The sequence below is a fragment of the Mobula hypostoma genome, chromosome 2 (assembly GCF_963921235.1).
Source record: "Mobula hypostoma chromosome 2, sMobHyp1.1, whole genome shotgun sequence".
NCBI lineage: Eukaryota > Metazoa > Chordata > Chondrichthyes > Myliobatiformes > Myliobatidae > Mobula > Mobula hypostoma.
In genome coordinates, this window is record NC_086098.1 from 17078559 (window position 1) to 17090662 (window position 12104).

Genomic DNA, 12104 nt, shown 5'->3' on the forward strand with positions numbered 1-12104 from the left:
CAGAGTATGTATGTACCCCTATATCGCATTCCATTTAATGATTTATGAGCAAAAGAAATATCGTAAAGTATCTGGAGTACTGGGCCACATACATAGTCTCTAACCCACTAGTCATCGTATCAAGTGGGGATCCACTACCCTATCAAGCTAGCTTCTGAGATGCTTCATCTCAGTTGGTGTATCCCACAATACAGTGTGCAGGAGCCATGTATCTGTTCTCTACCTGCATTCTAATCTGCGTTGCTCATTTATTTATATGTAATAAGGTAACTAGTCACGTTGTTGGGAGCGTGGTAGAAGTGAAGGTTTTTAATTATGTGTTCATGCTTTTTAGAGTCATTCTAGCTAGTTTAGAACTAGGGAGTAAGTCGGGGTGATACCTTTTTGTTGACCGTTTAATTTTGTTTAACCTTTTGTGTTTAACTTTACTTAACTTTGCTTAATGCAACTTCAGTACATTTAAGCTCATTAGCAGCACACATAAAATGCTGGAAGAACTAAGCAGGCCAGGCAGCATAGAAACCATAGAAAAACTACAGCACAGAAATAGGCCTTTTGGCCCTTCTTGGCTGTGCCGAACCATTTTCTGCCTAGTCCCACTGACCTGCACACGGACCATATCCCTCCATACACATCCCATCCATGTATCTGTCCTATTTATTCTTAAATGTTAAAAAAAACCCGCATTTACCACCTCGTCTGACAGCTCATTCCACACTCCCACCACTCTCTGTGTGAAGAAGCCCCCCCTAATGTTCCCTTTAAATTTTTCCCCCTTCACCCTTAACCCATGTCCTCTGGTCTTTTTCTCCTCTTGCCTCAGTGGAAAAAGCCTTTCTTGCATTCACTCTATCTACACCCATCATAATTTTACATATCATCTATGGAAAAAATATATAGCATCTATGGAAAAAAAAAGTACAGTAGACGTTTCGGGCCGTGACCCTTCGGTAGGACATAAAATCTCGTTAGTTTCAGTTTCACTAGTTTTATCACTTTGAGGTTGTTTGTTTTGCTAGTTTCTTGATAAAGGATCGAATACATTTCTTCAACTTTGAACATTATTATTATTGGATTCTATGGAAGATGCATCAACTAGGATTGACCAAACCCCCTCACCAAGTCTCTGAGCAGTATTGGTTGTTCAAGTAGCCACTATGCAGTGTTTTAGAAAATTTGAGTTCTTAGTGTAGTGAGTCTCTGCTCTGACACCTTCCCCACTGATAACATTTGTTTTCAAAGGGGAAAATTAATGTGTATTTTGTGTATAATTCAGTTCTTACTCATTCAGCTGGATTCTGCCCAGCCATATTTTTGAAGCCGCTGTGTTTAAATGCTCAGCAGTAAAAATGAGTTGATGTTGATTTTTTAGAACCAGATTGCAACACACAACTATTTCAAATTTTTGCATTTAGGTGAAGCAACTGAAAATGAAATTTAACTTTTAGATAATCTTGAAAACTAGAATACAAAGGGGAAATACCTATGTGACAGCTATAGAGTGTTCTATTGCTCACACTCTGAGAGCTGTGGACAACTCTAGGCATGATTTCCAAGGAAGGAAGGATTGGCCATTGAATTAGCACAAAATCAGAATCAGATTTATTATTACTGCCATGTGTCGTGAAATTTGTTGATTTAGCAGCAGCAGTTCAATGCAATACATAATATAGAAGAAAAAAATAATAAATAAATCAATTACAGGGTATGTATATTGAATAGATTAAAAATCATGCAAAAAATAGAAATAATATATAGAGTGAAGACTTAAGGGCTTCGGCTCACCGGGCTTAGGCGGAAGCGGGCGAGACGAGGAAGGTTTGACATTCATTTTCTGTTGTTATTTGAGGAGAGGGGCAGTATGAGTGTGAGGGCAGTTTGTTGTTCTCAGTGTCGGATGTGGGAGGCCCTGGAGTCTCCAAGCCTCCCGGACGTCTACATCTGCGTCAAGTGCATCGAGATGCCGCTCCTAAGGGACCGCGTTACGGAACTGGAGCTGCAGCTCGATGACCTTCGTCTGGTCAGGGAGAGTGAGGAGGTGATAGAGAGGAGTTGCAGGCAGGTGGTCACGCCGGGGCCACGGGAGGCAGACAAGTGGGTCACGGTTAGGAGGGGGAAGGGGAAGAGTCAGGTAATAGAGAGTACCCCGGTGGCTGTGCCTCTTGACAATAGGTACTCCTGTTTGAGTACTGTTGGGGGGGAGAGCTTACCCGGGGGAAGCGACAGCGGCCGTGCCTCCGGCACAGAGTCTGGCCCTGTAGCTCAGAAGGGTAGGGCAAGGAAGAGGAAGGCAGTTGTGATAGGGGACTCGATAGTAAGGGGGTCAGATAGGCGATTCTGTGGACGCAGTCCAGAGACCCGGATGGTAGTTTGCCTCCCTGGTGCCAGGGTCCGGGATACTTCTGATCGTGTCCAAGATATCCTGCAGTGGGAGGGTGAGGAGCCAGAGGTCGTGGTACATATAGGTACCAATGACATAGGTAGGAAAAGGGATGAGGTCCTGAAAGGAGAATATAGGGAGCTAGGACGGGAGTTGAGAAAAAGGACCGCAAAGGTAGTAATCTCAGGATTACTGCCTATGCCACGCGACAGTGAGAGTAGGAATGCGATGAGGTGGAGGATAAATGCGTGGCTGAGGGATTGGAGCAGGGGGCAGGGATTCAAGTTTTTGGATCATTGGGACCTCTTTTGGCGCAGGCGTGACCTGTACAAAAAGGACGGGTTACACTTGAATCCTAGGGGGAACAATATCCTGGCAGGGAGATTAGCGGGGGCTACTGAGGTGACTTTAAACTAGAATGGTTGGGGGGTGGGAATCAAATTAAAGAGGCTAGGCGTGAGGAGGTTAGTTCACAACAGGGGGATGGGAACGAGTGCAGAGAGACAGAGGGGTGTAAAGTGAGGGTAGAAGCAAAAAGTACTAAGGAGAAAAGTAAAAGTGGCAGGCCGACAAATCCAGGGCAAGCATTAAAAAGGGCCACTTTGCAACATAATTGTATAAGGGCTAAGAGAGTTGTAAAAGAGCGCCTGAAGGCTTTATGTGTCAATGCAAGGAGCATTCGTAATAAGGTGGATGAATTGAAAGTACAGATTGTTATTAATGATTATGATATAGTTGGGATCACAGAGACATGGCTCCAGGGTGACCAGGGATGGGAGCTCAACGTTCAGGGATATTCAATATTCAGGAGGGATAGACATGAAGGAAGGGGAGGTGGGGTGGCGTTGCTGGTTAAAGAAGAGATTAACGCAATAGAAAGGAAGGACATAAGCCGGGAAGATGTGGAATCGATATGGGTAGAGCTGCGTAACACTAAGGGGCAGAAGACGCTGGTGGGAGTTGTGTACAGGCCACCTAACAGTAGTAGTGAGGTCGGAGATGGTATTAAACAGGAAATTAGAAATGTGTGCAATAAAGGAACAGCAGTTATAATGGGTGACTTCAATCTACATGTAGACTGGGTGAACCAAATTGGTAAAGGTGCTGAGGAAGAGGATTTCTTGGAATGTATGCGGGATGGTTTTTTGAACCAACATGTCGAGGAACCAACTAGAGAGCAGGCTATTCTGGACTGGGTTTTGAGCAATGAGGAAGGGTTAATTAGCGATCTTGTCGTGAGAGGCCCCTTGGGTAAGAGTGACCATAATATGGTGGAATTCTTCATTAAGATGGAGAGTGACATAGTTAATTCAGAAACAAAGGTTCTGAACTTAAAGAGGGGTAACTTTGAAGGTATGAGACGTGAATTAGCTAAGATAGACTGGCAAATGACACTTAAAGGATTGACGGTGGATATGCAATGGCAAGCATTTAAAGGTTGCATGGATGAACTACAACAATTGTTCTCCCAGTTTGGCAAAAGAATAAATCAAGGAAGGTAGTGCACCCATGGCTGACAAGAGAAATTAGGGATAGTATCAATTCCAAAGAAGAAGCATACAAATTAGCCAGAGAAAGTGGCTCACCTGAGGACTGGGAGAAATTCAGAGTTCAGCAGAGGAGGACAAAGGGCTTAATTAGGAAGGGGAAAAAAGATTATGAGAGAAAACTGGCAGAGAACATAAAAACGGACTGTAAAAGCTTTTATAGATATGTAAAAAGAAAAAGACTGGTAAAGACAAATGTAGGTCCCCTGCAGACAGAAACAGGTGAATTGATTATGGGGAGCAAGGACATGGCAGACCAATTGAATAATTACTTTGGTTCTGTCTTCACTAAGGAGGACATAAATAATCTTCCAGAAACAGTAGGGGACAGAGGGTCCAGTGAGATGGAGGAACTGAGCGAAATACATGTTAGTAGGGAAGTGGTGTTAGGTAAATTGAAGAGATTGAAGGCAGATAAATTCCCAGGGCCAGCTGGTCTGCATCCTAGAGTGCTTAAGGAAGTAGCCCAAGAAATAGTGGATGCATTAGTGATAATTTTTCAAAACTCGTTAGATTCTGGACTAATTCCTGAGGATTGGAGGGTGGCTAATGTAACCCCACTTTTTAAAAAAGGAGGGAGAGAGAAACTGGGGAATTATAGACCGGTTAGCCTAACGTCGGTGGTGGGGAAACTGCTGGAGTCAGTTATCAAGGATGTGATAACAGCACATTTGGAAAGCGGTGAAATGATCGGACAAAGTCAGCATGGATTTGTGAAAGGAAAATCATGTCTGACGAATCTCATAGAATTTTTTGAGGATGTAACTAGTAGAGTGGATAGGGGAGAACCAGTGGATGTGGTATATTTGGATTTTCAAAAGGCTTTTGACAAGGTCCCACACAGGAGATTAGTGTGCAAACTTAAAGCACACGGTATTGGGGGTAAGGTATTGGTGTGGGTGGAGAATTGGTTAGCAGACAGGAAGCAAAGAGTGGGAATAAACGGGACCTTTTCAGAATGGCAGGCGGTGACTAGTGGGGTACTGCAAGGCTCAGTGCTGGGACCCCAGTTGTTTACAATATATATTATTGACTTGGATGAGGGAATTGAATGCAGCATCTCCAAGTTTGCGGATGACGCGAAGCTGGGTGGCAGTGTTAGCTGTGAGGAGGATGCTAAGAGGATGCAGGGTGACTTGGATAGGTTAGGTGAGTGGGCAAATTCATGACAGATGCAATTTAATGTGGATAAATGTGAAGTTATCCACTTTGGTGGCAAAAATAGGAAAACAGATTATTATCTGAATGGTGGCCGATTAGGAAAAGGGGAGGTGCAACGAGACCTGGGTGTCATTATACACCAGTCATTGAAAGTGGGCATGCAGGTACAGCAGGCGGTGAAAAAGGCGAATGGTATGCTGGCATTTATAGCGAGAGGATTTGAGTACAGGAGCAGGGAGGTACTACTGCAGTTGTACAAGGCCTTGGTGAGACCACACCTGGAGTATTGTGTGCAGTTTTGGTCCCCTAATCTGAGGAAAGACATCCTTGCCATAGAGGGAGTACAAAGAAGGTTCACCAGATTGATTCCTGGGATGGCAGGACTTTCATATGAAGAAAGACTGGATGAACTGGGCTTGTACTCGTTGGAATTTAGAAGATTGAGGGGGGATCTGATTGAAACGTATAAGATCCTAAAGGGATTGGACAGGCTAGATGCAGGAAGATTGTTCCCGATGTTGGGGAAGTCCAGAACGAGGGGCCACAGTTTGAGGATAGAGGGGAAGCCTTTTAGGACCGAGATTAGGAAAAACTTCTTCACACAGAGAGTGGTGAATCTATGGAATTCTCTGCCACAGGAAACAATTGAGGCCAGTTCATTGGCTATATTTAAGAGGGAGTTAGATATGGCCCTTGTGGCTATGGGGGTGAGGGGTTATGGAGGGAAGGCTGGGGCAGGGTTCTGAGTTGGATGATCAGCCATGATCATAATAAATGGCGGTGCAGGCTCCAAGGGCCGAATGGCCTACTCCTGCACCTATTTTCTAATTTTCTATTAATAAAGTGACGTTGTGTCAAGGGTTCAATGTCCATTTAGGAACAGCCTCCTTCCATATTGGAAAAAAAAACTGAATATTATATAGTGTTCAGTTTTATTATAATACTTAAATTAAATAAATAATGCATTAAAAGTAGTGAGGTATTGTTCATGGGTTCAAAATCCATTCAGAAATCTGATGGTGGAGAAGAAGAAGCTGTTCGTGAATCATTGAGGTAGTGCCTTCAGGTTTTTGTACCTCCTTCCTGATGGTAATAATGAGGAGAGGGCACATCCTGGGTGATGGGGTCCTTAATGATGGATGCAGCATTATTGAGACAACGCTCCTTGAAGATGTTTTGGATACCACGGAGGCTAGTGCTCATGATACGGCTGACTAACTTTACAACTCTCTGCATCTTACTTATATCCTGTGCAGAAGCCGCACCCCCCCCCATACCAGACAGTGATGCACCCAGTCACAATGCTGTCCATGGTTTATCTGTAGAAATTAACACGTGTTTTAGGTGACACACCTAATCCTCTCTAAAATGGTTTCTAGTCACCAAGGATTAAATGAAGAATTGTTTAAGCGAATTAAACTGCATTTCCCAGACTGTAGAAGTGATCAATTTTTTGATGATTCTGAGGAATGATTTCCATTGATAAATGAGTCTTGAACAATACTGGAAATTCAAAGTATATTTCTTCTCAAAGTATGTGTACTTTATACAACCTTGAGATTCGTCTGCCATGAAGCAAATGAAGCCAATAGAATCCATTAAAAAGCAGATGAAGACCATCAGAATCAGAATCAGGTTTATTATCGATGGCATGTGTCATGAAATTTGTTAACCTAGCAGCAGTAGTTCAATGCAATACGTGATATAGAAGAAGGAAAAAAAGTAATAAGTAAATCAATTGCTGTATACACGTATTGTTACCCAAGATGGAGCCGAGTAAATTTACACCCCCTGCAGCTTCTTACGGTCCTGTGCAGTAGCCCCCCCTCCCCACAATACCAGACAGTGATGCACTGTGTCAGAATGCTCCCCACGGTACAACTATTGAAGTTTTTGAGTATATTTCTTGACATATCGATGCTCTTCAAGCTCCAAATCAAGTATAATCACTCTCTTGCCTTCTTTATAACTGCATCGATATGTTGGGACCAGGTTAGGTCCTCAGAGATCTTGACACCCAGGAACTTGAAGCTGCTCACCCTCTCCACTTCTGATCCCTCTGTGAGGATTGGTATGTGTTCCTTCATCATACCCTTCCTGAAGTCCACAATCAGCTCTTTCATCTTACGTTGAGTGCAAGGTTGAGCAACAGTTCGATGATCAAACACTGAATGTGCAGAGAGGGTAAATGAAACAAATCCCGCAAACAATAAATCAAGCAAACAGCATTCAGAACTGAAGTTCATAAAGCCAGGAGTCCACAGAAGCTGATTCAGAAGGCCTCAGTCCAGTACAGAGCTGAGCAAACCCCGCAGAGCAGCCAGCTGGACTGGCCCGTCTCTGACCCTGACCATTTCAATCGGGCCCGGTGCTTAAAATGGCCATGTAAACAAGGAAATTAAGGGCATGTAAACAAACACTTCTGCACCGAACATTTGTTCACGGGACAGTTTTTAACTCATTTCTGCAATTGGCAGTTTTTGTCGGGTTAGATGATAATCCCAATTCTGAGATGAATAGATTTTGTTGATGTTTGGTATTAGGTCATATAGCAAATTTGTCATATTAGGCCACAGATTAGCCATAATTTCTAGGAAAGTGGGAAGATATGAAGGACAAACTGGTGCAAATCTATTCCCATCTCATCCCTTGCATGATTGTAAAATGTTACCCGTGAGTTACACAAGCCAGCATTCTAATATATTTCATGATATTTGTATCAACACAGGTAGATACATTAATTATGATGTACAAAACACATTGCCAATGTATCCTGGATAATGCAATCAATGGGAACTTTGAAGAGGTAAGATTATATAAAAATATTGCAGTGTGATTTCACTTGAGCATGCCTAGTAAAAAGATTTAAATGACCTTGAATCCAAAAGGAAAAGTTATTCTACTATTTTTACTTTAATCTTCAGATTCAGAATTTCCTATTGCACTTTTGGCAAGGGATGCCAGACCATCTTCTTCCATTGTTGGAAAATCCTGTCATCATTGACATATTTTGTGTCTGTGACTCCATACTTTATAAGGTAAGTATTGGCTGAAGTGATTATAAAGAATGCAGCCAGTGTCACCTGTTTTTTAAAACCAGCATTAAACATCATGCAACTCTATTTTATGCTTAGTTTTGAATTTTAATGCTTTTTTTTCATTCTCAGGTAAAAATAAATGTAGAAAGCAGATACCATAGTGATCTTTTCAAAATTAGTTATCTAATTATTGTGTGAGTGGTAGAACCCATGGAAATAAGAGAAAATCTATCTGAGAAGAGAAAGTGGAACAAGTAGATTCTGGAGACAAAATAAAAAATTGCTTTCATGTATCACTTTTTAAATTGCAAGGTAGAGATAAAAATAGAAGCCAGCTTACAATCAACATGTCAAAAAACACCAAAATGTTAATCAACATGTAATTTATTTGAATAATATTGATTTGTAGGATAGGTACAGGATATGGTATTGCTAATGACTGCCCTACTGTTGGACAGAGTAGTGTCAGGGGTCTTTTCCTTAGACTCGACAGAGGACATAACCATTGTTTAGTACTTCATTTGGAAGGTAGCACTTCTTACAGATCTGGCCTCTCTTTGAACTACTATAGCCCGCTTGCTTAGAGTTTTAATAGACAATAGGTGCAGGAGTAGGCCATTCGGCCCTTCGAGCCAGCACAGCCATTCACTGTGATCATGGCTGATCATCCACAATCAGTACCTTGTTCCTGCCTTCTCCCCATATCCCTTGACTCCGCTATCTTTAAGAGCTCTATCTAACTCTTTCTTGCAAGAATCCAGAGAATTGTCCTCCACTACCTTCTTAGGCAGAGCGTTCCACAGAACCACAACCCTCTGTGTGAAAAAGTTTTTCCTCAACTCCGTTCTAAATGGTCTTATTCTTAAACTGTGGCCTCTGGTTCTGGACTCCCCCAACATCGGGAACATGTTTCCTGCCTCTAGCGTGTCCAATCCCTTAATAATCTGATATGTTTCAATCAGATCTCCTCTCATCCTCCAATAAACAAATGACATTCCTGCCATCACTGGAATTAACCCAGTGAACCTACGCTGCACTCCGTCCAAGCAAGAATGTCCTTCCTCAAATTTGGAGACCAAAACTACACACAATACTCCAGGTGGGGTCTCACCAGGGCCTTCTACATCCGCAGAAGGACCTCTTTGCTTCTATACTCAACTCCCCTTGTCATGAAGGCCAACATGCCATTAGCTTTCTTCACTGCCTGCTGTACCTGTATGCTTACTTTCTGTGACTGGTGAACAAGGAAACCCAGATCTCGTAGTACTTCCCCTTTTCCTAACTTGACACCATTCAGATAGTAATCTGCCTTCCTGTTCTTGCCACCAAAGTGGATAACCTCACATTTATCCACATTAAGCTGCATCTGCCCACTCACCCAACCTGTCCAAGTCACCCTGTATTCTCATAACATCCTCCTCACATTTCACACTGTCACCCAGCTTTGTGTCATCTGAAAATTTGCTAATGTTACGTTTAATCCCTTCATCTAAACCATTAATGCTTATTGTAAATAGCTGCAGTCCCAGAACCGAGCCTTGTGGTACCCCAATGGTCACTGCCTGCCATTCTGAAAAGGACCCATTAATCCCTACTCTTTGTTTCCTGTCTGCCAACCAATTTTCTATCCATGTCAGTACCCTACCCCCAATACCATGTGCTCTAATTTTACCCACTAACCTCCTATGTAGGACCTTATCAAAGGCTTTTTGAAAGTCCAGATACACTACATCCACTGGCCATGTCCATTTTCATAGTTACATCCTCAAAAAATTCCAGAAGATTAGTCAAGCCTGATTTCCCCTTCGTAAATCCATGCTGCCTCAGACCTATCCTGCTACTGCTATCCAAATATGGCGCTATTTCATCTTTTATAATTGAGTCCAGCATCTTCCCCACCACTGATGGGTTTTGTGTTTTAGTTTTGTGTTCAAATCTCTGAATTTGAAAGTCAAAGTAATGTAAAATTTATTATCCAAGTCTGTATATGTAAGATCAAGTAGAGTGCAGAAGACAGCAAACTGTGTAAATGCAAATATAAAAAAATAAATAAATAATGAGAATATGCGATAATAAGATAAAGAATCCTTAAAGTGAGATCAGTGGTTCTAGGAACATTTCAATGCTGGGCAAAGTGAGTGTAGTTATCCTCTTTTATTTAAGAACCTGATGGTTGAGAATCAGATTTACTATCACCAGCATATGTCGTGAAATTTGCAGCGGCTGTACAATGCAATACATGATATAGAAGTTTGTCGAAGTTATAGATGTCATGCTGAATCTCAATAGACTAAGGAAGTAGAGGTGCTGCCATGCTGTACAAACACCCAAGACACAGAAACTTCTGTCTGTCCATCCATGTACTCACTTTGTTTGTACCCAGTGGTAGGATAATTGCATCTAGCCATGGTGCTGTCAAACACTCCTTGTAAGAAAAGTACATGATGGACTTGGTGTTTCTTGAGGAGACGCCAAAAAACCATTTGGCAAAATGCCAAATTTCAACAAGTACCAAGATCTGGCCTGTGGTGAGCAGAATTCTTCTTGTAAGATTTTAAATATAGCTGGAGTATTATATACAAGGAGCTACTAGACCATCAATCATCCTTTTCTGGATTTCATGTCTCCCAAGAAGGTCTTGGAAGAGATGTACTCAAGATAATTTCAGAAAAGCTATATAAAACAAGACTCTGGTCTTTATGAACAAGAGAAAATCTGCAGATGCTGAAAATCCAAGCAACACACAAAACGCTGGCAGAACTCAGCAGACTAGACAACATCTAAGGAAAAAGGTACACAATGAAGGGTTCTGATGAAGCATGTCATCCCGAAATGTCGGCTGTACTCTTTTCCATAGATGCTGCCTGACCTGCTGAGTTCCTCCAGCATCTTGTGTGTGTTGCTCTGGGCTTTATACGTTGTTTCCCAATGAGAAACATTAGCTACTGCTGGAAGGCCATCAGCTTGGTGAAAGATACCTCTGGTCAGTCTGAAGCTTGGTTATCTTCCAATAGAAAGTGTTGCCCCAGTTAAATGCTGCTGCTGGGTATGCTTCAGACGCAGATCTGTTATATTTGTTAATTCAGCGAAGCCTCAACAAGCAGTCTGGACAGGAAAGTGACAGTTTCAAGTTTTCTTGCAGTTGCACCCTGCGGGGCTGAAACCAAAGGGGTGGTGGGGAAGGGGAAGGAAAGAAATTTCAGGTAGTTTGTACATTAAGAAAATAACAATGTCGTGCTAATGTGCCTATTATATTATATTGCAATAAATCAGATACAAATGATAATACAAAAGCAACACATACAAAATGCTGGAGGAACTCAGCATGTTTGGAAGCATCTGTTGAAATAAGTAAACTGTCAACGTTTCGGGCCGAGTCCTTTCTTCAGGACTGGAAAGGAAGTGGGAAGATGCCAGAATAAAAAGGTGGGGGAAGGTGAAGGAGGGTAACTGGAAGGTGATAGGTGAAGCAAGGTGGAAAGGAAGGGTGAAGAGGAGTGTAGACTTAGGAGAAAGGGAAGGAAGAGCAGATAATAATATAGGACTTGGTCCTCACTGAAAATATTGACTTATTAGTGTTCTGTGTTGTAGTATGTAGTTGCAAATTTTATGAATTAACTAGCATATTAACTAGCACAAATCATAAGAATGAGTGATATCTTTTCCACATTGATTGATAATTTCTTAAATTTGTCTGCATGAAATAAAGTGAAAAGGTTATGTTTTTATCACCCAGGTCCTGACAGATGTACTTATTCCTGCAACAATGCAAGAAATGCCAGAGAGGTAAGAATTTGTTCCCAGAAAGTGGAAGTAATTATGAAGTTATTCTGTTACGTTATGGAAAAAATATTGATATCATCGATGTACTGTAGATGCTAAAAAGCATTCATTGGAAAGTTTTGTGGCATTAACAACAATTAATTGTGAATGTCAGGGGTTCATTGTCAATAGATAGTTAACAGAGATACACCTCTA

The 12104-nt window shown here is 41.8% G+C and overlaps 1 protein-coding gene across 2 annotated transcripts in view; it reads left to right on the forward strand.

Annotated features, from left to right (window-relative positions):
- The window catches only part of rfx6 (regulatory factor X, 6), an 81746-nt gene that overhangs the window by 16739 nt on the left and 52903 nt on the right, over positions 1 to 12104 (forward strand). For both annotated transcript variants that reach the window (XM_063070307.1, XM_063070315.1), the window contains exons 8-10: positions 7817 to 7894; positions 8013 to 8126; positions 11863 to 11912. In XM_063070307.1, coding sequence (XP_062926377.1) covers positions 7817 to 7894; positions 8013 to 8126; positions 11863 to 11912 — 242 coding nt within the window. The remainder of the gene's footprint in view (positions 1 to 7816; positions 7895 to 8012; positions 8127 to 11862; positions 11913 to 12104) is intronic.